This window comes from Dermacentor variabilis, chromosome 10 (assembly GCF_050947875.1).
Source record: "Dermacentor variabilis isolate Ectoservices chromosome 10, ASM5094787v1, whole genome shotgun sequence".
Lineage (NCBI taxonomy): Eukaryota > Metazoa > Arthropoda > Arachnida > Ixodida > Ixodidae > Dermacentor > Dermacentor variabilis.
Window position 1 is genome coordinate 80,616,392 of NC_134577.1, and position 27,780 is coordinate 80,644,171.

Genomic DNA, 27,780 nt, shown 5'->3' on the forward strand with positions numbered 1-27,780 from the left:
AAGTGGGCTTTTACTGGTATTTCTAAAGCTCATAGCTAAATATTCCAGTGTACTAGCTTATGAGGAAGCTTTAGCTCGGGACCTCCTAATTAAATACATGGGAAAGGAGAAAACATTTTTCTCGGCAACCACTGCACCAAATTTGATGAGGCTTGTTCAGTTAAAAGAATAAGTTAAAATCTAGTGACTGTTGGTTGAAAATTTTTTATTTAGGTCGTCAATTTTTTATTTAGGTCGTCAGCTAGCTATTTACAAAAATAGCTAGCTTTCAGAAAATGAAACTATCAAGTTTATAACTCTGTAACTTAGCAATAAGAATATTCAGTAAATTCCGCAATTACACAGTTCTGTAAATTGCACCTAATATTAAATCTAAAGCGGACAAAACTGACACATCGTACATGGCTCTCAAATAGACCACTAATTCGTGAGTAGAAGTTTTGCACAACCATTGAAAACAATGTGACAAATTCACAAACACATAAATACCCAAGGAAGTGTATGGGGATACGGCGCCACAGTAGCTCAATTGGTTAGAGCATTGCATGCATAATGCGAAGACGTGGGATCGTTCCCCACCTGCGGGAAGTTGTTTTTCATCTAATTTCATTTCCATTAATTTATTATTTCTTTCATTCATATAGTAAGTACAAGTAATTTCCCTTATGTTGTCCTTGGCGTCAATGTTTGTTGGCTTCTTACGAGGTGACAAATTCAAATAAGATATAAATAGACATATCAGATTTGTCTGCATGGGACGCTCTAATAGATGCAGTTTGCAGAACTGTGATATCTGCTCTAGGTGCCGAGCTATATATTTGTAAACTTCTGTGCTTCTACTTATTTTTTCAAGCTTACCAATTTTCGAACATCCTATTAAAAGAACAGTGAAGCCCTCAATCGAAATCCTGCTTCCGAAAGTCACTAGAATTTAACTTTCTCTCTCAAATGAAACAAATTTCATGAAAATGGCCCAGCAGTTATCTCAGAAAAGTGCTTCTGTGTTTTATGTGCATCGGAATAGATGGCATCGCAGTTGGGCCCGAGCTAAAGCTTCATCTTAAATAGCATTCAAATGAACCCTGCACAATGTGTTAAGCCCCAGGCACATTGGAGGAAAAACGCACTTGGCGCGCCACCAGCCATAAAATGAAGCTGAGGCAGTGCGGCCACACCGACTCACGGTGCGCTGCTGTTCGGTTGAGTGAGGTAATGACAGCCTCTTGTTTTTAACCTCCAGAAGAACTTTCTTACGGACATAGGGAAAAAGAAAGTTCAGCACAAACTCACAAGCTATTTCAATGTTGCTAAATAAGAGTGCGTTGGCTGCGGTTCGCATGGCGTCGAGTGATGCTGCTCCGCATAATGTGTTATGTGGAGCAGTATCACTTGGCTCCACACGAACATTTGCTATTGAGTCTGTCGCCGAGTGCACCTATTTTCATTTCTTTTTTAGCTTGCTTTTGATGATATGATTTTCGGATGATACGTTTTATTTTCCAGTTCCCATGAAGGTCGTACCAATGAGACTCCACTGTAATCTGCTTTGCTTTCAATGATCACTGTGCATTCACACGGATATATTCTGAGCCTGGCTCAGCAAGATTGGATCGACCCACTTACAAGCATCAGCACATCACAGCTGGCCAAGCATCAACCGGCAAAATGGAAAATAAAACAGCGGGATTTCGGTACTGTACATATGGTCGACTGTTATGGGCTTAGAGGCGTCCACTGAGCATATCTCAACAGTATATTGTCGCATTGTAGCGATGGTGAAGAATCCAGCACTACCTGTACTGCAAGTTAAAAATCAAACTCTTAGAACTCTTTATGAGGAGAACTTGTTCCAGGAAAAGCGAGCCTGCATTCTGTTCACAATGGTGGCGAGCACAGTCGTTGGTCGTCAAACTTGAACTGGTCAGGTCAAGTGCATCTACTACTTATATGTGACTCACCATACATTTGAGAGTAATCGCTCGCGCTCGCATACATTCGAGAAAATACAACACACACGCAGAATCTGACGAGACATGCCTCCTCTGCTACAGAATTCGCGACAATGTTCAAGGAATTTCGGATATTGAAAGGCGCACCTAGCAGCGAGCAACAGCTTGATAACAGTGATAGTTCGACGAACACAAACACCGGCAAAAAGTGTGGCTATATGCAATTGCATATTCGTAATACAGTGAAATCCTGTTATTTTGAGCACGCATATAGCGAACGATCAGATATAATGAAATAAACTTTAAATTTGGATGGCCATGCCTTATTCCAGTGAGTATTCAACAGGATCAAAACAGCAAGCTGGGCAATTTTAACAGGTGGTTAACACCTTCAAAATCAAACCACACGAAACAGATGATGGACAGACTCGCACAACAAAGCACCCATGTTATCAGAGTCTTTGTCCGTTGTCCTTTATACACTGTTCGATTTTGAAGTATTGTAGTGCAACAATGAAGCTATAAATGCAGGATCCGAGACACTATTAATTATAGTCAAATGAATATTTCTTCTGCAGGCAGCTCAAAATATGCATTCTGGTGGCAACAATGCCAGATACTTGGCACAAGCAACTTGAAACAGCCCATTGTAGGCACTACATTTTGACCAGTGGCTTGGCTTGGCAGGCTCGAATCCAGCAAGCTACAATGCTGATCCCATGTGACAACTCCTTCAACACAGGCAGTCAAAATTGAGAGAAGACCATTTGCTGGCCCACTGCAGGAATCATGGCCGTGTTTCTTTCACATAGACCTAACTGCAATGAGATTTCTTTCACACCAACATCAGCATGTACACTTTCAACGAATGCGACTTTATTTTAACGAGGCTTGAATGTACTCATTTTCATTATTTTTTGCAGTACTGCTACCTGTCAGATAGAATGGCCAGCAGCCTAATTACAAGCCAATTTTAAAAGGCTATTTGACCATTGCCCATGAAATCATTTTACAGTAAAACCTCGTTAATTCGAACTCGGTTTATTCTAAATTCCGCGTAATTCGAAGGTTTTCGGCGGTCCCAACAGTTTGCATGCAAATTTTGCCGGATAATTTGAACAGCCAGCGTGCCCAAAATCCGGACAATACGTCAGTTTAAACCATGGCCTCCGTGATTTTTCCGCGCCTCCGTGATCCGCAACAAAAAATTTAGTGTGCCAGTCTTTGAGGCCAGTATAGTTGCCGGGGTGGCAGCCAGGCAGCACTTTAAATCAACTTTCTGTGCTAGGTGGCGCGCGCCGCCGCGGCCCGATTCAAAGGATTGAGCCTCAATCATCCATCCATCCATGCATCCTGTTTCCGGTGCTTTGTTGTGCCTCAGCGATCTGCACAGTGCTACAACCGGTTTCGGAGGCTAGCTTTAGTTGGCAAAGCAACAACCAGGTGCCGCTAGGTCAAAATTTTTCTGGTTCCGTTTCCGTTGTTTTTTTGTCTAGCTTGTGGAAGGCATTGCTCGTAGTGGTTTTATGTTCGGTGCCGCGACCAGACGTGTTCTGTGCTCTGCTAGTTATTCTTGACCAAGTGCGCAGTGTTGGTGTTAAGAAAATGCCGAAGTACAGAACTCTGACTCTCTGCCAGAAAGTGTGCCTAATTGAGGAGGCTGAAAAATGGACGAGCTCCAAAACACAGCTGGCAGAAAAGCACAAGGTGCCTTTATCGACCCTTTCGACAATATTGAAGAATAAGACAAATATCCTCGAGGCCTACAGGAAGACGCATTCGACGAAGCGGACGAGGATTCGTTTTCCTGCGTATCCAGACGTTGAAGACGCCTTGATAAAGTGGCTTCAGCATGCAAATGCAGCACACCTGCCTGTGAACAGCATGCTGCTGCGCGAAAAGGCAGATGAGCTTGCACTGTGGCTGGGCCATGAAGCATTTAAGTGCAGCAACGGCTGGTTGTCCAGATTGAAAACCGCAATAACCTCACGTTTGTGATAGTGTGCGGCGAAAGCGGGAGTGTCGACCCAAATGTTGTCCAGAATTGGAAAAAGAGTACATTGGCTCCGCTGCTTCAGCAGTACGCGGAGGATGATGTTTACAACATCGACGAGGCCGCATTGTTTTATAATATGCTGCCAACGAAGACGTTTGCCCCAAAGGATGCAGTAGTCACGGGAAAAAAACAACCCAAGGACAGAATAACCGTTCTGTTTGGTGCAAATATGTCCGGCAGTCACAAACTCCCACTGCTGATCATCGGAAAAGTGGAGAAGCCTCGGTGCTTCAAGAACGCACGACTTCCTCCTAAGGATGACGTGCTGTACAGAAGTAACAAAAAGGCTTGGATGACGGCAGCGCTGTTCGAGGAGTACGAGAGGCACCTTCACCGTAAGTTTGCTGCCGCGGGACGCAAAGTTGTTTTTGTTGTTGACAACTGCCCAGCCCACGCCGACATCCAGAACTAGACCGCAGTTAGGCTTGTCTTTCTGCCGCCGAATGTTACAGCTGTATCGCAGCCTATGGACCAAGGCGTTATTCTGCAAGCGAGGAAGATTTATCGCTGTCATTTGCTCAAAAGGATCTTGTTGTGCTATGATAACGGCAAACAATATTCCGTGGACCTACTGGGTGTCATTTGCCTAATCGTGTACGCCTGGAAGCAGGTGGAGGGAGATATGATCAGGCGTTGCTTTATGCATGCCGGTTTTTCCAAGCAACAAGGTGACAGTTCCGAGGATGCGTCTGATGCCAACTGCACACTGGATGATGAAGGCGAGTCAATGTGTGCGCGCATGACCGACTTCGATGAAGAAAATGGTGACGAGAGCAACGGATTGACCTTTGCGGAATATATGAGCGCGGAACTTGAGGTCCAAACGTCTTATGCCGACTTGGAAGGAGAAATATGTGACAACGGGCCTTCCAACGAAGGTGAAGGCGATGTTGAGCCCGCCCGAGGACCAGCTTTAGCTGCAGTCGTTGAGTCGCTCAACGTTGTGCGCAGTTTTGTGGAGTGTAGCGGCGGTAACAGTGAATTGCTGCACACTGTAGGCAGACTGGAGGATGCAGCCTACGGTGCGGCTAACTACCGCGGCAAGCAGTCACGCATCGATGACTACTTCAAGTGACCGTTTTTCAGGTGAAATAAAGGTGCAGTGGTGATACAGCCACGTTTCGTACGTTTATTTCTCGTTTTGTGTCCATTTTTGATCATTCGAAAACCCGGTTGATTCGATGATTTGTCGCGGTCCGACGGACTTCGAATTAACGAGGTTTTACTGTATTAGAATCTTTATGCAAAAGAATTAAGTTAATGAAGCAAGAACACTCACATTTGATGTGGAGCGCAAAGCGCCCCGGGGGCGGGTGTAGTCGACGCGTGGCAGCAGCTTGAGGTTGACCTGTCCCTGGGCCGTGTCGACATAGTCCACTTGGGCGAGGTCGTCGCGGTAGATGCCCCGCTTGAGGCGGACCCACTGCTTGGGCCGCAGCTGTGCCTGCTCACGGGTCACCCGCAACACGTCCGTCATCTCCTTGATCGGCACCATCTGCAGCAGCGGAAGGACCGACCCAGCCACTAATCAGGTTCCCTTCTATTTCTTGTTTGGTTTCCTCGTACAGTCAGGTACAGGACAGGCACATGAAGGAGGAACAGATCACAAAGCAAAAGAGCTGAGAGAAAAAAAAAAGTAAGTGAAAGTAACAAAATATCCACCAGAGACGACTAGCGGGAATGCACTTGAGCAGTCGCTGTCAGCGTGATACACATTATGTGGAACCTTTGAACTAAGACTCAAAAATTACAAGAAGTAGTTATGAGACTGCAAGAAAACAAAAAACTTACAGAGCAGCACTATGAAAAGTAGACTAAAGAAAAATATCTTTCCAGGCTACAATAACTCACATAAGGGGCAATCCATGCTATGACAACCATTTCTTCGATGGCTTGTAGCAGTTCTGAGGCACCATCTTGACCGTTTTTCTTGCGGTGTGGGTACAAATAGTATGGAGTAAATTTTTTTTTAATTGCATTAAAACCTCGCTAATTCGACAATAGGCAGAGTAGGCCCTAAGCATTACTGGATTCACATACGAGCTCGGCTGATGATTATGGCGATGCAGACTCCGCCGTTTCAGTTCGGTTGGACGACAGCGTCTTTTCACTATACTGCGGCATTCCAAGCTAACCAATCTCCGAGAGTTGTCTGAATTGACTAATGTGTGGCCAAATACGTAAATTAATGAGAGTTTGATTCCATTAAGAAATGCCTACGCCTGCCGCGACCAGAGGACAAATCCAAATTATCCGATTTTCCGAATTAACGAGGATAGAATCAATGAGGCTTTACTGTACTTTAATAAAACTTGCTAATCTGGTTGAGTTTCTCATGCTGATTTTATGAAATGCCATCACCTTTTCTTTGGTTGTAGTATTTCCCGAGATAACTAACTTTATCTAACTGTTATTTATAGGTACAATAACACAAAAGCAACATCTCAGAGGGTTACAACTGGCACATGTCTAGATGCTACAAAGCCCAAGGCACACAATGGTAAGAGCACTTCTATATGACATGACAATTTTTAGTTACTCTATGGCAGTTCGAATTTCATGGCGGAAACATGGCCGCAATTGATGCTCCAGTTTAATCCAAGAAAACGGTTACCTGGCCTACATGGTAACCAAGCCTGTGTGCTGCGTGGAGTTGATTATAGCGCGAGGCAGAGGCGCTCGTGAAGAAAAACGTCCTCCGAACAAAAGCAGCCAAGGCTGACAAGGCGAGAGTCTTATCGGGAGAAGCATTACACGCTGCTGTGAGGCACACAATGTTGAAAGCTCACAGAAAAAGGCCAAGCGCGACGAAAATTGCGCACCGTTTGCTGGTAGAGGCCAATGCGCAGGTTGCCGATACCCTGGATGCAATTCTTGACGTGGGTGTGCTTGTAGCCCTCGATGTAGATGTAGCCCTTGACACCCTCCGGAGCCACCACGCTGCGAATTTGCAGTGGCTGAAAGAGAGATTAAGAAAAAGAACAAGAAAGCCAGTTTCACATTTACAGCAACAGCAAATTATTAGAACAGAGTTGAACCCGGATATGTCGAAATTGAAGGAAATCACAAAAAGCTCCGATATATAGGTAATTTGATATACAAGATAAAAATTTTATACAAAAATTTTCAAGGAAATTTTATAGCTGTTGGTTCTATGCAATAATTCGTTATATGTGGGTTCGATATACATATCATAACACAGGGCATGCTAATATGAACATAAAATTTGCCCTTATTTCTGGAGGTGTTACAAGCAATCTGCAGCACCATGCTCCGTTCACATATATACGCTAACCAACGTCATCATGGTCAGCAGCTTAATTTATGCCCATTGGAGGATGAAGGCTTCCCCCAGATATCTCTTCAGCAATTAAACCCCCTCAATGACTGGAAATTTCCTAAGCTCACCATCCCACCTACACTCCAACTCACACATAGCAGGCAATGCTGGAGGAGCTACAAAAGTAGCACACGTAGTGATGGTCACAGAAATGTATCAGGAATAAACTTCCTGATGAGGTCGTTACACAAAATTATTTATCCAGTTTTCAGGTGCACCTGCATGCATGATTCAACCGCACATAGTTTATTTGCTCCTTTTTTCATGCATTCTGTCCTTTTGCCATGTTGAATTCAAGCGTCGGCATGATTGCTTGAACTGTATATTTGTATGAATGTACTTGTATGTTCCCACCCTGCTAAGATCTTGTAAAAGATCGCAGTATATATAAATTAATCAAATAAAAAAATCTATGCATTTCGCGGTGAATTGGCCTTTAATCGATAACATTTTGAACAGAATAACTTCTTGACATTGTCACAGAGAAAACACTAAGGACAACGAAGCAGACTGATCGCGCGGCTTTAAGCCAACATCTTGTACACCACTCAACCACTGTGAATAACCTGCAAATATATTTGTGTCTCTTTTCTCCTTGTAACATTTTTCTTGTTGCAATATATTAGAACTATGATTCATGAAGTTAATGTTGAAATACATTTCAATCCTTGATGTCACGACGAAGTAGCGGCGTTGGGGTTTCGGTGCAAACTAACAGTAATAAAAAAAAAACACATGTAGCCTTCGTTTTCTTTTCTACAAATCAACCCCTTGTCACAAAATTACAGTCGAACCTTGTTATAACAAATTCATATCATATCTTTTATACAGAGTATAACATATCAACTATGCTCTTGTTCTCTGCAATCGCTAAACATTCCTGTCCCTCAAAGTTACAACTACCATTTTCCATTTCACAGCTTGTTGCGCAATACTTGGACCTCTGTTAAAGTTTCTGCAATAGTATTTAAGTTTCAGCCCCCCAGGTTATTACGAGCCAATGGGGGGGGCATGCAAACTGCAGGAGGCCGCTACCACATCCTACATTCACTTTTCATCTCCAAGACCCGACAAGCAGGACACCACTGCTGCTTACCTCTTCTGTGAACTGGTAGGCAATGAATTTTCGCATCATCTGCAGCACCGTGGCCTTCTCCTCACCAATCTTGCACTTGACCATCCACAGGTTGGGATCCCTGGATTAGAGACCGACAACACGGACACCCATTGCTGGACAAGAGCCTTTTTTTTTTTTCGGGAGAGGCCCTAACAGTACAACTGTCAAGTTAATGATGACCATTAGGCTAGCCGGCACTTGTTTTTTTTTTGCAGGCTGATTTTCTACATTCATTTCATGCTGTCACAATGGAGAGCAAGAAGCAAGTGCGAATTCAGATAGAAACAGGTGGCCTGGGTTAAAAACTTGCGGATGCGGTGGCATCAAATCTTTCTCTAAGTAACGTTGATGAAACGCAGAAACTGTTTGTGGCCTTGACTTCCACCGGCAACATCAGCCAGCACCTCAGTGCAGCCAAACTCATTTATAACGAATGTAATTAATTCCATGAAAAGTGACCACTATACCAGTAGTTCATTGCATGTGAATTTTCCCATCAAAAAGTGCAGAAGTTAACATCACTGAAGCTCGCGTCAGCAGTTATAATTAGACACCACTTTGGTTCAAAAATTTTGTTTCCGGTATTTGCATTTTGGTTCCTGGCTCCTAATAATTTTGGTTCCTAATCATTGTTAAAAGCCCGCTAAATTTGTGTGCAGCATCAATCTACATATTGAAATCCAATGTCACAGCTGTTTCAAAATGCCACCTACTTCTGACTATTTGCCGATTCAACAAGAGCAACCGCTGCCTTTCGTTTTCTTCAATCGCTTGTGATATACTTTACTACCAGTGGGACTTGAGTTGGTTCTGGATATGAAAATGAAGCTTTCTGGTTGATTGGGAAGCACAAAATACTGCGGCATGCTGCCATTTCGCAAAGGCCTCGTTGTTACAACTGTGCATCACTCAAGTGAGGCTCAGCATGCTGAGAGCCATGAAGTTATGGATTGTGTCGCTTCAGCAGAAAAAGGTCGAAGTTTGAGAAGTAATATATTTACTCGCACAATGATCGCACTTTTTTGTCAGGAGAATTGACACGAAATCATGGGTGCGATCATTACGCAGGTTAAATTTCCCGTGAAAAGAAAAAAAAAATTTTTCGTCCCACGTTTGCAGCGGGACACCAAAATAAATATAGCAGCTGGCGGAGCAAGCCGAAAGCGCCGAACGCGATTCTTTTTCTTTTCGTGAGTACATTACGTGCATCGAAACAGTTTCTTCCGTATCAGTAATGAATAATATTGTTAATATCGGCAAGTTTGCGGCAATAACATAGCCATGTCTGCTTTGAGGGGACAGAAACAGATGGGTGCGCTTAGCTGCCAGTGACATGAAACACATGGCCAGCATGCTGCGGAAACTGCGGCATCTGTCTTCACTACTATCCTAATACGGCATGTTTCCACTAAGGGTGGGTGAATATCTTAGCTGTGCTACAAGCGTCGGCGTATGAATAGGGTACACTTTTAACGTATCAGTGTAAACGTGGCTACTATCGTTGCCGCTCGCGATTTGTTGCGTGCCCACGAGTGCAGATGAGAAGAATCGAAAGGCGCCTTTTTTTATTGTTGACCACAACCGTTATAACACCTACACATAATATATGCAAGTTTAAATGTAGCTTTTTTTTTCTTTTTTCATGGAGGTGCAGAGAGTGATGAAAGGAATGAAATGGGGCATCTGCTTAAGAATGTTTCATGCGTGCAGACCGCTCGGTTTGTCTTGATGAGTCGTTTGCGTAGCATTCGACAGACGGTAAGCGTGATCAATATTAGCTAGACTTGGCACATGACATATCGCTGCGGCAGGTTCGGGTAGCGATCATTACACGGGAAATGAAAAAATTTGAATTTTGACGACAAAATTCAGGGGTGCGATCATTACGCGAGTGCGATCGTTACGTGAGTAAATACGGTAGAAAGTCGTCGCGACCCGTTATCACCGATCAGCAATCAGCAACAACACAAATGATGCGACATTGAACCATGATCTCCTGATAATGACAAAGTACTCGCCAACTTTTTGCACTGTACTGCCTTAAGAATGTGCCTCGAAAGCAACATAACTTCTTTGCAGCTTTTGCATGCTAATCCCAAAGGTCGGATCTTCATCGAAGTTGAACCGAAGTGGGGAGCAAACTCATGCAGGGTCAGTTCAGTTGCCCTTTCGTGCCTCGGAAGGCTTACTTACACATTTTATTCACTACGGACGCACCTTCTTTCTTTCTGCGACCAAGACTGAAGCGTTTGTTGTAACAGTGTGGGAATTTAGAAAATGATTGTTACATACCGATGCACTTTCAATACATAGGGTGTGGAAATCATAATGGCACTGAAATGTGGTCGTTATAACCGTTAGATTGTTATAACTGAGATCGCTATAAGTGCTGTACTGCTACAGGTTTTCACAGATCACCTTTAATACTGTGCACCAGGGCATGGCTGCGTTTTCAGAGGAATTGGAAACGGGCCTGCTTCACTCACTTGACGCCAGGAAGCAAAGTCTGCTGGGCAATCTCGTCGGAGAGCTCGACGTCGGCCTCCCGGTAGCCGCCCTCTGCCGCCGTGGTGTCGGCATACTTGCGTCTATAGTAGTCTTCAATTTCATCTTCCTTCTGAGACCTTTGCAAAGAAAAAAGAACAAACATTAACGCCAGCAAGTCCACAAGATACCAAATACAATGGAGATACTGCAACAGGGGGCGTGCACAACTCCTTCTGTGTTAGATAAGTTTTTTGAGAAACAAGAAAGAATCACACTTGCATAAACTTGAACTCGAAACTTAAAAACAAAAAGGCCACCTGCGAAAGCTAGCGAAGAAAAGGGAGGTCACCATAAATGTGGCTCGCTATGAAAGCCACAGAGGGTGCGTGCTGGCGGGGTTTCCTAATGACTCAGCACATCGTAACGGAATTCCAAGGTATTCATCCAGCCAGGATCGTAGGGAACGTATCCCTTACAGAAGCACTGGGGGGAACAAAGCTGGTGGGAACGCTAACTGGTCAGTGGTCAAGATAAGCACAAGACATTTAGAGCACGTCTCGCCTCCTCACGCTAACACTCGCGACCACTCCCACTGAGTGGGAACACGCTCGCACACATACTTGCGTCTACACCTACTTGCTGACAGTCACCCACGTTCATGCTCACTCACACTCAAGCTCTGGCTCAAACACCACTGATCTTTCATTCATGCTAATGTTAACCGGTGCTCACTCCCGTTCACACTCACGTGGACTCGCACCATTTGTCACCAACACTTGACCTCATTCCTGTGAAATGAGTCTATGTGGTGATCTGGGCGAGCTGGTTATGCATTTCGAAATGGTTTTTGCGCTAGAAAATGCGGGCAAGGAAAGGGGGGTACAGGACACATGAAAGGGGGATACGTGTCCTGTACAGCACCTTCTTTTGCCGTCTTCTAACACAAAGGCCATTTCGAAATGTGAAACGAGTTTAGAGCGAGTCAGAGTCAGTGTACTCGTGAGTGAGTACATCTACCTATATAAAGTAGAGACACACAAAATGCTAGACTGAAATAGATGTATAGTAAAACCGGACTAGCTAAAGCAGGCTAGGCAACTATTTGTCGCCACGCTGTGTCAAAGAGAATGCCATTAGAAGTAATAATTATCGTCACCTAATGTGAGGATTGTTTCCTTACGTGAGCATCATCTGCAGGCGTCGGTGGGAGTTGAGCTCCTTGGACGACGTCTCCTCAGTGGCCCGGTGGGGGTCGATCATGTCCTCGGCCCCTTCCTCCCAGTCTTCCTCATCCTCAACTTCGTCATCCACCTCGGCCTCGTCCAGGATGAAGCCGCCGAAGCGTGCCTTCTTGCGCCGCTTCCTCCTCGCTTCATCTTCCTCGTCCTCCTCTTCCTCCTCATCATATTCCTCCTCGTCCTCTTCATTCAGGTCCTCGCCCTCTGGCTCTTCCTCAGGCTCGGGCTCCTCCTGTTCAGCAAAGATTTTGAAGCATTCTACAAACTTTTTCGGGTCTCTAAACTACTCACTAACTCACCCAGGGGCGAGATTGAGAGATACTGCAACTTGCTGTTTACAGGAATCCCTAAGTGAAAGTGACGTTTGTTAGATTACAGTGCGAAACTAAACATGCTATAATAAATAGCTATCATAGGACTTTGTAATCATCATGCATTTTTTTTATCTAATCCAACCTACACATCGCTGCGACTGTACAATCTCAGATATTTTTGCGCCAGCTCCAAAGTTCATTTGGTTATATAATGTATTCTAAAACATTACAGTTATGCTGCAACGGTCTTCAAGGTTTTTAAGAAAATGTAGTATCGCGAATGTCATAGACAGCACCAAAGATGTGAAGTTCTGGCCAGATGATAGTGATAATGAGGCCTGCAACGGCAATGATAAGTAATACCTGCTCTACTGTAGCCAAGTGAGAAAATATCGTTGTCATTCTCTCCCTATTTTCATAAAAATTTAGTTAGTGAACAATCAAGAGCATTGCATTTATAATTTCTCGAAGTGTGAACATCAGGGTACACGTTACAATTGAGGGTGCATTAGAATCAAGTAAGTACGGTAAGTACTGTGCAACAAGCAGCCAATGTGCTAGAGCAAAAGCTGGAGTTTTATTTTTCAATGTTGCGTTTTAATGATACATAGCTGTCAGCCTGCAAACATTAAAATTCTAAGGAATCCCACATTCGCAACAAAAGTGTGGAAACAGTATGCTTTTATTTTTTAGTTTGCCCTGAGTGCATGTTTCCTTCAGAGATGCATATGTACTTCATTAACGATGATTTGACAAGCAGTAGCAAACTTTAAACATCAGAGACCGACAAGCAACACGTCGTTTCTAGATCACATTGACTTGTTTAGCAACTTTGCTGTTGATCTCGCCAGCTTCAGGAACTTTTCTGAATGAAGTTGCTCGAAACAAGCGCTTCTCTGGTACAGTCAACTTCCATTAATTCGATCCTGACGGGACCGACGAAACTGGTCGAAATATCTGGTGCGTCGAATTACACAAAAGGCAGGAAAAACACTGAAACACAACGTTGAGACACTTGGCCTATTGCCTTTAAAGTTAGTTTCGCCACAATACAGCCCTGTTATGTAGTGACGCATACCAAGCAGAGTAAGGTGCCGCTGTTACGGATCATAGAATGTGCTCCTTAACTTAAACATGCACATGCGCGGTCTATGGTCATAGTATGAGCACCAAGCCGCCTAATAAGTTTCATGGCAGGGCTTCAGGCATTTAGATACACCTCTACTCTTTCGTTGGCTTTAATTAAACATCCCCTCAACTTTTGGGGCTTTTTCATCTTACCGCCTTCCCTCTTGCTAGCTTTCCCAAAACACAGATGGTTTTTCTCCGCTTCTTGGTGCAAGGCGTATCCGGGCACGCATAATTGAGAAATGCGTACGAGGCTCTGTGAACGGTCTCCGATACAAGACACGCAGGGCGGGAGAAACGAGGGCTCAGATCGTCACAGCAATGTCAGAAACTGCTCTGAATGGCTGCCAGTATGCTAATTAGGCATTTGGGTGCTCGTACTGTGACTGAACAAAGCATGTGCATTCCTGTGTGATTAGGAAATGCGTACTATGTGCCTTGCCAGTGGTCCCTTTCCATTCTTGGTATGCCTCACTGCAACAAATTGCGTACGCTTCATGGCATAACAGGGCTATGTGGCGGCGAAGCTGACTCATTCGAATTATTCGGCAACGACCAATTTTCTTCTTGGAAATAACGTAAGTTTGGGCCCATAGAAATGTATGGGCCCATAGAAATGTATGGGCGCCAGCTGGCACCTTCGGTCGGGTTCGAATTAAACAAGAATTGCAATTAGCCGGAGCTGAATTAAAGGAAGTCTACTGTATATACGGTGTCTTGTGCTGCCCCAAGAGGAAGCACAGGGGCCCTATAACGTAATCTATTCCAATCTCCTCCTGTCAAATTTTACCTAACCACCAACACAATCATTAGTAGTAATACGCAGTGTTGTTTGAAATGGCCAATTAAACGTGCTTCTCGTTTATAGGAGGTCAGTTTTTTTTTTTTTTTTTCAAAGCGAGTGGCATTCCCTACATTGAGCAGTTTTTCTATCGAATTGGCTGACACGAGGCGAGGAGCATGCTCAAGTGGAGATGGTTTCGATGGGGCCGAGCCAGCACAGTGAAAGTAGATAACTGGATGAGAAGGGTGGCCCCATCGGCTGTGATTGGTCCACTTTCCCCTAGCTTGCGGCGGCCGGTCGAAAATCGTGGCAGCGTGCAACGAAAGGTTAAAAATGCCGCTCAAACGGACCCTCAGCAAAGAAAACTTGGAAGAGCGATGTCCTATATGTGCCCGAAGGGCTCGATAGAGTTATACTTCCACGCAAAAATGTTTATTATACGCAAATAAATCCATGCTCTCCAGCAGCTCCGAGATGCCAGTGCCAAAGCAATCGGCGGGCAGCCATCTTTTATTCCTTCCAGAATGGGGCGGCACCCGGCTATTCAGATAAAAATGCAATTTTGTTTGGCATATTAAGGCGTCTTCATCGCGTACACCTCCTTTTGATGCATTGAGTTTTCGTGGTTTTACGACATCGCATGACAGACAGGAGGTGTGGGTGCAGCACGAAAGTGCTTGACCAATAGCTGAGGGCTAATGACGAAAAGGGCGTAGAATCAGAAATAATTATTTTTCTTTCGTTTGGTCTAATCATGCATAATCAGTGTGAAAATAGGATGGGACAGTTTCGCAGTTTCCATGACGTTGAGCAACAGACAAGTGAAGTGAGGTGGCTAGAAAATTTTTTGGATGAATCCTGGAGGGCTGATTGTAGAATTGGAATAGAAAAAAAAACGTTCGGCATAGCTTTACGTTTTAGCACACCAGGTCGAATCACAATTTCTTTCCTCGCATTCATTTCTTGCAATCTTTCAGTGCTCTACAACAATTTGGTAACAAAATTTATTTCTCGTAAAATTTGCTGCAACATTCGTAAAATTGCAGACCCAGCCCAGATCAGTAAACTTTAAGAAACATTTGTGAGAGGTGGCAGGTATGATGGTGACAGGATAGTGTGGTGGCAGGAATGTTCCTCCTCAAGCTCACGAGTTAATGGCAGGAAGTATGTTTGTCACAGTCCATTAAATGGTTAAACAGGAAATGCGCCAACTTGCACTGGCAGGCACCATACCCAACATATAACAATTTTGGTTTGAACCATCACATTAAGTATGCTTCTCATGTTACACTTGCGTATTGAATTGTTTGGGGTTTTCTACTTCCTGTTTCTTTGTCCTACATCCGGAACCCATATTCTCAAAAGTCCTCTTTCGCAGGAGTGTTTTCTTACTGACTGGCGCTCAGCTGCCTACCACACACAATAATGATTGGCGGAGGCAGCTCTCGTCATATTTATGGGGGCAGCTCTCGTCATATGTGAGCCATAGGTGTACATTTCATTCGCTTTACGTCATGTGTGCGAAACCACTGCAGCCGGAAATCTTGCATCGGTCTGTTACCTCTGACCGTGCTTTCGAAAGAAAGCGAGTCACATGCCAGACTTCTTCCTCGCCCTGTATTCCTGCTCTAGACCAACAAATGCCGCTTGCTGCCTCTCATTCAATGTTCACCGAAGATATTTAGCCAGAACCCATACTCAATGCCAAAACTCTGCAAGAAAAAAAAAATTCTGGCCTGTAGGCAACATTCATCAATAAAGGGTTAATATTATGCTTGGGTTCACACAGCAAGCGGAATTTTGCCCAACTGCAGCCCTAGCAGCAGAGAACGAAGGGTCAACATAGGCCCAATGTTGACCTACACTGGCCTCGCTTTCAGAGCAACGTCCTCGGTGGTGTTAGGTATGCTATCTTACAAGTATAACTCCTTTCCTTGTTTACGTTGCACATCATCATCCCTTTCAAAGGGTCATAAGGATTCCCACATGCAAGTGTGACCAAATGCAGCCCTCATTTGCGGAAAAAAATCAGAGTACTGTGCGACAAGTGGTACAAGGTGCCACTTACTTCAGCGCCTTCAGGCACTTCTTCGGCTTCGGCAATGCCTACACCGCTTCCGGCTTCGCTGCGGGCTTCCTCATCTTCCTCCTCCTCTTCTTCCTCTTCCTCAGCGTGCTCGCTGCCCTGGAAGCTGCGCTCACTCTCATTGTCGGAGTAGTTGCTTGCCTCGCTGTCCGACATGGCTGCAGGTGCACCGAGCCTCACCAGCAGTGGGCTTCCCTAGGGAAGGGGTCCCGTCACACCTGCCCTGAAAGGGGAAAAGACAGTTTTAGAATTTACAGGTGCTTGCATATGGAGACGTGCATTTTTCTCTGCCCATCATAAAGGTTTTGCATTTACTACTGCTATGATCTTGCACAAATTGCTATGATCTTGCACAAGTATAATGTATCTCTTTCTGTCACATTTCGTGACCAACTGGTTAATGGACACACTTCCTTTGTGATATGTTAGTGTAATGTGCAAGTTTGAGTAATTAGTGAACAACCTAGCACAAATTACATGGCAGCGCCTTTACATGAGGCTAGCAGTCTGTGATGATGCAGGGCCAACTTTCTGAGCAGTTTAGTTGGTTTAGTTCCAACTCAAAATGCGAAAGTTATCTTTTTGTCCACTACCATACATCAGAATGCAGAATCCGGAGTAAACAAGCAAAGGCACTGCAATTCGCAGTGTGCTACAGTGGCATTACAAGACAGATAAAATTACTTAAGCATCTCCAACCTCTCTGCCAGCCACCTAGTAGTCGATCCCAAGTGAGAGCTATCAGATCAGCGTGCGTTGCGAGCATTCTGTCGCAGCGCCAAGCGTGTCCAGTTCTCCGGTAACCCCAGGCAAGCTGGGTGTCTTGACAGATGGGTGGAGACGGTATGCTAAAGCCCCTTTATACTACTATTCACGACCTACTGAACTCCAGACCTGCACAGATCTCCCTGCTCTAGCATGGCTGGCCTAGTTCACCCTTTTTGCCGCTAGGGACAGAATGTACGAGCAGAGTGGCGTTAGTTATAACATGTTCGCTATCGTCTGCTTTTGCAATCTGTTCCAGCACTCGTGCCGCTGTTTCGGTACATCTTTAACGGTCTGTTTAGGCAATCCATCAATGAGGAAAAACACTGTTTATCACATCGTACGTACATAATTAGACAGACCCTTAACCATGAAGCAAAAAGCTCTCGGCAGTTATGTCAGTGGCCTTATAAGAATGTTTGTTATGATATGCTAATATTTAGAGGCTAAATGTAGCTGGCAGTGTGCACCAGATGATCAGTTTCTCATATTATGATGTACGGATAATTGTACCAAGTTTTATGAGTGGAACAGTCGATTATCCACAACGACAGCAACTATGGTGAGTGTGTTTGTTCCTGCTGTCCATATCTCTTCCGTTTCTGCACTGTAGTTGCTTCCTTTATCAAGAATTGCTACTTTGCTTATGATCACCATCATAGTCGAGATGTTGCCTGTCAGGAAGTTTGCTAAAAGAAGTGTTGGGCCTCTTTGATTATACAGTCCCAGACTGTCCGCAACCACCTGCGGCTTCTGGGATGACTAGCCCTGACAGAAGAGCGCATCAAGTCACGTGATTCAGCTGTCAGGGGCTGCTCATGGTTTCGTTCGAAAGCACTGTGACCAGAAGTCACTCTCCTAGCTGCCGTTGTCTGCTTAGCTACGCAGATAGCCCCCTACCCAGCGAATTCATTAACGTGGCCGCCGAAGTGGTGCAGTCTCAGAGGCCCCGTCACCGACACAGCCATAAAGCTTGCATAGTGAAATCACAGCCTGAGTGCATAGTATGTATTTGCAAAGCACGGTTTATGTCGCACTCTTGCTCTTCGTGCCCTTTAACCAGTGTATCTAGGCCAGCTCATCGCCAGTGAAATTTAAGCAAAATTCCTAGATAAACATAAGCAAAATAGCGGTTGTGCCGAATCGTTCATGCATAAAACACCCGCCAATATCTTCAAACATTGTGAGACCGTGTACTAAGTAAAGGCCCAACACGTGTCTAGGAAAGAGCACAAGTACAGCATCTACTAATACTGCACGTTAAAAAGCCAACGCTTGAGCTTCGCAACAGAAGGGATCAACACATACGTCAACAGCAATCGGCAAAGCTCCGACTGTATACCACCCCAGCTACTGGCGTGAAATGGCCGCGTGCAATGTGATACGCTTCATTGCACACCAGTTTCAGTCACCTGAAAAGTGAATCTAACTGTTTGCTGTGCATATAGCAATGAGCATGACAGATTTTGCAAAACACATCAAGAAAAACATGCATGTGTATCTGATCGCTGTGCTTCTCCCTCAAAAGACATGAAGACTAAAGCTGCAGAAATTAGATCGCTCGTGAAAAACTCGCATAATGGCGCACAAAACACTGATGTAACAGAAACCATCTGGAATGCGCAAAGCATACACAGAAGCACACGGCATCTTTCGCAAGATGGCTTCAAATGCCCCGTGCATCTATTTAAGACAGCCGTCACCTGCTAACTGCTTGTGCTTATGCAAGCAAAAATCTGCTAACAGCCTCCGAGAGTCTGCGGACAGTCCACGACTTCCAGTCCGTGAAAAATGAACGCGATTCTGGCAGCTCTTAGAGTGGTGGGCGGAGCTTCCGAAGCTGTTAGAGAAAATAAAATGCAGGGCTGCAATCCCGAGCTGTCCGGGACTGTCTGGAACTGATAATAGAAGAGGCCCCCTGATTCTAAGTGACACCTCATACACCATCTTATACCGGTGTCACATGAGATACTTTCGATCGCGATCGAGCCCATCACTCCATTGCAACTGGTTCATTTGTGCAGGTAGATGAAGGGAGCCAATAACTATGGTGAAATTCCATCTGGGTTGGGCACGATTGCAATCGACAGTGGCCTATGTGACACCGGTATTAAATAGCATAGACTCAGTTTCATAAAAGCTTCACAATGCATATCTGACATGCCGAACAAACATGTAAATGATCACTTTATCGGTTAATCAATTCTTTTTCTTGTGCGGGGTGCAAAATTTACACATAATTTGTGTACTGTTTTACACATTATTACGCGGCACTACACTGAGTATGCATCAACAGTTTTGACATACTAGATGTTGTCTTGGCAAGAAATTGTCACATATGCTAGCAGTGCACCACAGCCCAAGAGCTCGCGCACACATTCAAGCAGCACCCAGCCACCCACCAAGTAGCAGATATAAAATCGCCAAGGTTATAAAATCGCCCCCTAAAGCCACCAGTTGAAGGAGAGTGGGCACAAGCGGCTCCCATAGAAGCCGGATATCTGTGCAGGTCTGAAGTTTAAGTAGGTCATGCGACTATTGCTGTGATGAAAGAGCTTTAGCACAGATGTACGTGAGCAGCCTGATAAGTCTGCACGGTCCAGCCAGCTGGTGACGCAAAGCTTAACCAGCCCAACGAAGAGCTAATGCTGCTGTAACCAAGTGCAAAAGATTTTAAACATTTAGAAAACTACGTGTTCATGATCACGGTCCTGCCAAAAATTTACACCAGCCCCAAAGTGAAACGCAGTTCCTTACTGCTATATTAGCTCTGTGTTTGGATGAGCTCTGCGCCACCAGGTGGCTGCACAGTGCAGGCTGTTCACGTTTGCGCCTCCGCTCATCCCGTAACACGCCCAGGCCCAGTCCACTTGCGTTTGCGCTTACCCTAACACCACACACACAAAACTATTGTGGTGTAATCCTTCAACATGAAGTGACAACCACAAACGTGCAGGTGCTGGTGCCGACTGGATACTGACAGCCAGTGCTATGGCCACTCCACTCGCATGTTTGCCTTGCAGATGAACATTATGCTGCAGCTTGACATGTCGCTTATTGCTACGTTTGCAGCCGACAACGCAAGGGCAAACCATGATGTTTACAAGAAGACAGATTGAAGCCAACACAGACTGCACAGCTCGCATCAACATGGAGCGACACTTGCTGTGTGCCGAAAGTGCTTGAGTGTAGTGATAAATTGTCCTTGTGCATTCTCTTTCTGCTACTTTAGTCTTTACAGAAACAAACTAACTAACATTCCAACTATTACGAACAACATCTATTCACCACAAAGTTGGAAAAATGATTGATGACGCACCCTTGGTAGCCAATCGAATGGCTCGCCCTACAGGCATCATAGGTTACCTCGCGTCACTCAGTCAGGGGTGGCTGAAAATTCAGGGTATTGGCATGCTACAATCTGTAGCAATGTACATTATTAAAACCTTATAAGAAATTACACCCTTTACGCGGAGCACTTAAATGCATCAATTAATGATCAGAAGGACTTACCCTAACGACTCAGTATGTTTGTACAAAATCACCAAAATCGTTTAAGGGTCCCTTTAACATTTTAAAACTATGAAAGTCAAGGCGATGCTTTGAGGTTGGTTATAAAGCACCCGTTACAAAGAGCACAGTTACTTTGTAAAGGCAGTACGCTCAAAGTTAACAACAGCTCTAGTTGTCCAGGAATGGTAACATAAACGTCTGCTTTCTTCCGGCTGGTGGCTGGTCGCGGCACTGCGGCGTTCGTTACCGTGAGCATTTGATCAGTGAGCATTACTGTGATCAGGAAAAGAAAATGCTGGGGCGGGGGTATTCAGGCAACATTACGGCAAAAATGTTATGGGCGCAAAAAAAAAAAACGGAACAGACGGATTTCAAGACTTGCTGCGCGTGATAAAGTAACTTACAGATTACTTTTTTTTTAAAATATGGCATGAAACCCCGCCTCACGCATCTGATCACACTGACAGCCAGGCACGGCAGCGTTCGACTGTGTTTCGTTTCACACAGAACAAGCCGTCAGCGAACATTTTTGCGCTTATTTTTTCTGATGCGCGAAGTCCGTCGTGAAAGTTAGCTCCCACGTACTCTGGCGTTTAAATTTCACAAGCGTTGCCCGCAATCCGTAAAAAGCACCTTCGGGTGCTTTCGCAAACGAAGCAAGCGTACCCACGACGCAACGAATAGGAGATCCGCGCAGAAACACGATCGTTGTACTTTGCACTGACACTCAGGTTCAATGCGCGTAGACAGCTAAACATTTCTGCTGCCTGAGCTACTCGTCGTAAGCTACACATCAGGCATATTGCCGACGCATGGCCGACAAGCTCCCTCCAGCTGGCTGCACGGTCGCGGCCAGTCATCGGTGATCGCGACATACAGTACGTTGTAAACATAACGAAAACGTCTAGGTAAAGGAAACATGTCCTCGAAATTATAAAAGATGCTCACCCACAGTAAGACAAACTCCAGAAATGAGCGTAGTGCTTTGAAACAATTCACTACGGCGAGACCTTCACCTTGGAGCGAGCACTGCGACAATTTCGCGTTAGCGCTAGTAAAAGACGACTTGCAGTTGGCCTTTCATTGACTCACCTGTCTTGAGAAGCTGAACCGTGATGATTTTTCGCGCAGTCAAGATAGTTTTACGGGTGAAAACTGCAGTAAAACGTTGACCACAATTTAACAGCCTGACAAGACGGACCCAATGTTGCCTTGTTAGGATTCACGGAAAGCATGAATCTGCTAAATAAAGCGAACCGCGAGCACTTTCTTTCATATTTCTTTTTTTTTTTCAAGATTGCATTCAGCTGAGAAATAGCAGCATCATGCAACAATTTATTCTGTTCATAAGATTGCCAAGAAGTGGAAGTGTTATTGTTATTACCCACTGGAGATAAATGGCGCCAAAATGCAAATGGCGCGCAGTATGAAATGGTATGAACAAAATAGTCCACAGGCGCAAAACACTCGTCAAACCAGTTCCCATACGCTTCCCGGTCAAGCAGTAAGTTGTTAACAGTAGCAGAGCTCGAATTAGGAAGTACTATTTGTTGCAGTATACGCCGTTGTTTAAGAAATTCATCATTCACGAGGTTCTTGTTGGTAACTATTTGTAATGCCCGAGCGACAATTTGCTAAATGGTGCGCCCGCTTTTCGGAGACCCGTGACGCTCAAAATTTGCATAGTGAGAGTCTACCTATGTCGGGTACTTGTAGGATTCCTTTGAAGGTGTAGGATTCCGTACACGGAATAGAAATATTTGGACTTCATTTAGAGAGACAGAAAGAAGAAAGAAATGGCTGTCAGGACGCATCAGGTCGACATCTGTGCATTGAAAAATTGTCCGTACGCCTTCCTGCCATAATTAATTGTAAGTGGTTGCCAAATACTAAATGTGTGTTCCCTTTAAACCGTACTGTAGGCTAAATACAGGCCGTGACAAAGGGAGAAATTGAGGAATAGCCTGCTTTTTTTTTAAGTTTGCCTTGAGATGCGAACACAATATGTATGCTGACCACAGAGCCAACACTTCTGCAAATAAAGGTTCTGTTCCTTAATTAATTATGATTACTTGCCTTTAAATTCAGCAGCAGGGACAGCAGAGACGGCTTTTGAATAATTTCAGCGTGTTTGTTCTTGGCGACTTCGTCTCGAAACTAGGGAGACAAAACAAAATTTACGGAACACAAGACGAAAAGGGGACGAATACGGCGCTGACTTCATCCTTTCTTCGTATTCAGTTAACTTCTTCGAATCAAGTACCCCTCTGGCATACGGTGTCTTGTGTTACTAAGAAGGGACGGCGTAGGATACCATCCCAGTTTGTTTTTACTATGCATATTTAGCAGTCATGCTCCGAATTCATCTTTCAAAACCGTTAAAGCTTTCTTTTTTTTCGCGAACAGAAGTTGCTTTTGCGTTACACTTGACACAGCAACACTAAAACCATAGAACGAAAAGTTCGCAAACGTTATGAAGAATTTGGGAGAGTTAGCACTACGTACGACCTTTGCGTAGTAGAAATCCTCACCTTTGCTGGAAGCACTGCAACCAACCATTCATTGAAGTATATTTTAGTTTGGTAACGCCGTGCGGTTGTTTAATGAGTAGGTATGTTATCCGTCAATGACATAAAACGCGGCCATGTTCCGATGCGGGCGGAGTAGGAAAATACTCATCTACGCAGCTTTGACAGCATGTTTTAAGTAACTTTAAGTGGTTGGAATTAATCCGTAGGCTTTAACTACAGTGTCTCGCGTGTATGGCACATTATAAACTATGTAATGTAACAACAGCTCGCGTTCGCGTACACAATGTGATGAACCCAGTAGAACTCGGCAGGGTCAAGTCCTCATGGGGAAATGTAAAACGCAAGGCACATACATATGCTACGAGAATAGCACATTTATTCAAGAAAAAATACAGCTGTTTGTTAGTATATACATATGTACAAGCACTATACAGTTTAAATAAAGAGTCTACTACATGCACAGACCGAGTGCGCACAGTGCGCTTGATCGCCGAAGTTCATTAAAAACAGTTCCTAAGCGTGCACAGCATGCTTAGTCGACTTCTTCGATGGTGGGCCCAGACTGCTGCGTCGAGGAACTGCCCTGCTTGTTGCCGCCCTGGTGCATCCTGGACATGTAAGGCGAGCAGAACTGCTGCAGCTCCTTGAGCTTGTCCTCGTACTCGTCCTTCTCGGCGAGGCTGTTGCAGTCGATCCACGAGATGGCCTGCCTGCACTTCTCCAGGACGCTCTCCCGGTCGCTCGACGACATCTTGCTTCCGGCTTCCTCGGCTGCCTGCTTGACGCTGTACACGTAGGATTCCAACGCGTTCCTGGACGCCACGCGGTCTCGTTGCGCGTCGTCTTCCTGCTTGAATCTCTCGGCCTCCGCAAGCATCTTGTCGATCTCTTCCTTGCTGAGGCGGCCCTTGTCGTTGGTGATGCGAATACTCTCCTGCCTGCCCGTGCTCTGGTCCTTGGCCGATACGTGCAGGATCCCGTTGGCATCCATGTCGAAGGTCACTTCGATCTTGGGCACGCCGCGAGGCGCCGGCGGAATGCCGTTCAGGTTGAACGTGCCGAGCAGGTGGTTGTCCTTGGTCATGGCGCGCTCGCCTTCGAACACCTGGATGGTGACCGCGGGCTGGTTGTCCGAGTAGGTGGTGAACGTCTGGGACGTCTTGCACGGGATTCGGGTGTTGCGCTCGACGATGCGCGTCATCACGCCGCCGGCGGTCTCGATGCCGAGCGACAGGGGCGCGACGTCCACCAGCAGGACGTCCCGGATGCTTTCGCTGTTGTCACCGCTCAGCACGGCTGCCTGCACCGCTGCTCCGTAGGCGACAGCTTCGTCCGGGTTGATGCCCATCGACAGTTCTTTGCCGTTGAAGAAGTCTCGGAGCAGCTTCTGCACCTTGGGTATGCGCGTCGAGCCTCCGACCAGAACGACGTCGTGGATCTGACTCTTGTCCATCTTGGCGTCCTGGAGGGCGCGCTCCACGGGTCCCAGCGTGCTGCGGAAGAGATCGATGCAGAGCTCTTCGAAGCGCGCCCGGGTGATCTTGGTGTAGAAGTCGACGCCTTCGTGGAGGGCGTCGATCTCGATACTGGCCTCCGCCGAGCTGGACAGCGTCCTCTTGGCGCGCTCACAGGCCGTACGCAGTCTTCGGACGGCCCGAGTGTTCTTGCTTAAGTCCTTGCGATGCTTACGCTTGAACTCTTCGACAAAGTGCGTCACCATCCGGTTGTCGAAATCCTCGCCACCCAAATGCGTGTCGCCGGCGGTCGAGCGCACCTCGAACATGGAACCTTGGTCGATGGTCAGAACGGAGACGTCGAAGGTGCCGCCTCCGAGATCGAAAATAAGGACGTTCTTCTCACCTCGAAGGTTCTTGTCGAGACCGTACGCCAGCGCCGCAGCGGTCGGTTCGTTGATGATCCGCAGCACGTTAAGCCCGGCAATGGCACCTGCGTCCTTCGTTGCCTGCCTCTGAGAATCGTTGAAGTAGGCCGGCACAGTGACGACGGCATCCTTCACTTTCTGTCCCAAGTAAGCCTCGGCTGTTTCTTTCATCTTCGTCAGCACCATGGCGCTGATCTCCTCCGGGTTGAACCGCTTCTTCTCACCCTTGAACTCGACGCAGATCTTGGGCTTGCCGCACTCGTTGACAACCTTGAAGGGCCAGTGCTTCAGGTCCTCCTGAATCTTGGGGTCGTCGTACTTGCGGCCGATGAGTCGTTTTGCGTCGAATACCGTGTTCTCGGGGTTCATCGCCGTCTGCGCCTTGGCGGCGTCGCCGATGAGTCGCTCCGTGTCGGTGAAGGCGACATAACTCGGCGTCGTGCGGTTCCCCTGATCGTTGGCGATGATCTCGACACGACCGTGCTGGAAGACGCCGACGCAGGAGTACGTCGTGCCCAGGTCAATGCCGATCGCGGGCGCTCCTGAACTGTTACGAGTTGGCATTGCAAAAAGTTCGCTTTGCAGCGATGATTGGGAAAAAGTGTGTCGCACTTTCAGCTGGGATCGTTCTGTCGAAACTGCACCGCAGCAGACGACGCCGCACTTTTATAACAACCTCGCGTTGTTCGAGAAATTTCGAGAGACTTTCGGGACTCTCCCAACCAATCGTGTGCTTCAGCGCTGTGTGACGTAAACGCTGCGCGCTCCCATTGGCCAGCCGTCTGCAGAGGGCTCGCGAAAGTTCTAGCGTCGTCTGCTGCCGTTTTCGTATACTGAAAACACAAGTAAAGGGCTGCTTTTATTTATGGGTTCGTTGATCTGGCAATGATTAAGCTTGCCGTGCAATTTGCGGCGGAAAAAAAGAGGAATAGCGCGTTTACAGGTCAAGCCGCAACCTTTGTTATTGTTCTAGCCCGAGTTTCGGAATGAAAACGCCCTGAAATGCGCCTGCTTAGTTTTGTCAGTCTAGTGCAGATGGCGCGACGCGTCCACGTCTTGGCGGACTTGGAACACCATTTTGGCGAATTGCGTCATCTGCTCAATATTTTATTCCATATATTTTCGTAGCCTCTAATAGCGTTCTCCCGGTGCCCGAAAATTGCAGAGCGTGACTAATTTGGCTTGTATATTATGCAGCATTGTTCGTGACTCAAAAACTTTATTCAAACAGCCACAGCTTCTTTCGTTACCGTAGCCATGAATAAGCGTCACCTGGAAGCCTCTGGAAAACGCAGGGGACTGACTTTTTTCGGCTGCCTTCAATACTGCGTAACGTGGGCCGCGGCTGACTCACGCGGCCGTATACGATACTCGTACCGTGGCGTGGGCCGAGACACGCAAAGAGCAGTTATCGACGTACTACGTCACGTGGCACCTACCAACCAATGAGAGCACTGCGCGCGGCGCGGCATTTTCCACGCGCCCAGACCTTTCTCGAAACTTCGCGTTTTTTCTAGCAGACGACGTTCTTTCGGCGAGGGTCGATTTAAAATTGCAGGCCATAGCGCGCGCTCTGGCACGACGGTGACATATACGAGAGAACGTTCTTCATTTCAAATTCATACAACCAGCCTCTTCTTTTTCCCCGAGCAAGCGCGTGACTTCTTTCGTATTTCAGCAAAGAAAGCTGTAACACCGGCCGGCTTAAACTGTTCGAGTTGTCGTTCTTAGTTCTTCCTTTGTTTGCTTGCTTGCTCGTTTGTTCTTTCTTTCTTTCTTTTTGAGAAGTTACATGGCGTACGTGCGGTACATCGTGTATCGGCATTATTTCCTTGGAGAGACTATATGTTGTACAATTCATGCCGAATTTCTTTCATTTAGATACTCAAATATTCTTAACTTTTTCGTTACCGCTAGAAATGTGCTCATTTTCGGCACTTTTATGTTTCAACGTTATATTATAAGACCTAGTAGTCATAACGTATACCGCGATACACAACATTATTGCCAGATCACTGGTGTTTTGAATGTATGTAAATCAGTAATCAATGCTCAGAAATACTTTGACAGTTCTTATGTGAAACTTCAAAGAAGCACCTCAAGCGACACGAAGTAGTGTGTGTGTGTGTGTGTGTGTGTGTGTGTGTGTGCGTGTGCATGTGTGCGTGCGTGTGTGCGTGCGTGCGTGCGTGCGTGTGTGTGTGTGCGTGTGTGTGTGTGTGTGTGTGTGTGTGTGTGCGTGCGTGCGTGCGCGTGTGTGTGTGTGTGTGTGTGTGTGTGTGTGTGTGTGTGTGTGTGTGTGTGTGTGTGTGTGTCACAAATTATTATTGAGATTTGGCGTTATCACTAGCCGCGGATAGTGATGCCAAACTACGCGGCAGTGCGGTAGCTTCACAAATGTGAAGACGGGTGAGTTCATGTCCAAAAAGCATTTGTTTTGCTCATTGCAACAGACAGACAGCTGGTTCGTTTCTCTTTTTTTTTTTGCGCTTTTTTCCTTTCTTTCTTTTTTTTGTTGCGTTCTTTAGGCTCACGAAGAAATGGTTGTCAGGTCAGGGAGCATGCAGAAGCTTCCTGGTTCTCGATTATT

General features: G+C 45.9%; 2 protein-coding genes across 4 annotated transcripts in view; both read right to left on the reverse strand.

The window, feature by feature from the left end:
• Nucleotides 1–22,021, reverse strand: part of Spt5 (Transcription elongation factor subunit Spt5) — a 56,545-nt gene extending 34,524 nt beyond the window's left edge. The window contains exons 1-7 of one of the 3 annotated variants that reach the window (XM_075673011.1): nt 21,870–22,021; nt 16,482–16,722; nt 12,130–12,419; nt 10,949–11,086; nt 8,442–8,541; nt 6,828–6,962; nt 5,285–5,500 (exon numbers count right to left, since the gene is read on the reverse strand). In XM_075673011.1, coding sequence (XP_075529126.1) covers nt 5,285–5,500; nt 6,828–6,962; nt 8,442–8,541; nt 10,949–11,086; nt 12,130–12,419; nt 16,482–16,655 — 1,053 coding nt within the window. In that variant the 5' untranslated portion in view covers nt 16,656–16,722; nt 21,870–22,021. Of the gene's footprint in view, nt 1–5,284; nt 5,501–6,827; nt 6,963–8,441; nt 8,542–10,948; nt 11,087–12,129; nt 12,420–16,481; nt 16,723–21,725; nt 21,846–21,869 lie in introns of those variants that run through there. The other 2 variants (XM_075673013.1, XM_075673012.1) reach the window with 2 other exon arrangements.
• A 1,641-nt stretch (nt 22,022–23,662) lies between these two features.
• On the reverse strand, nt 23,663–25,842 carry LOC142560719 (heat shock protein 68-like). The gene has a single exon (XM_075673014.1). It carries the CDS (start codon nt 25,752–25,754, stop codon nt 23,841–23,843), a length of 1,914 nt encoding a protein of 637 aa, XP_075529129.1. The 5' UTR covers nt 25,755–25,842; the 3' UTR covers nt 23,663–23,840.
• Between the last annotated feature and the right edge of the window lie 1,938 nt (nt 25,843–27,780).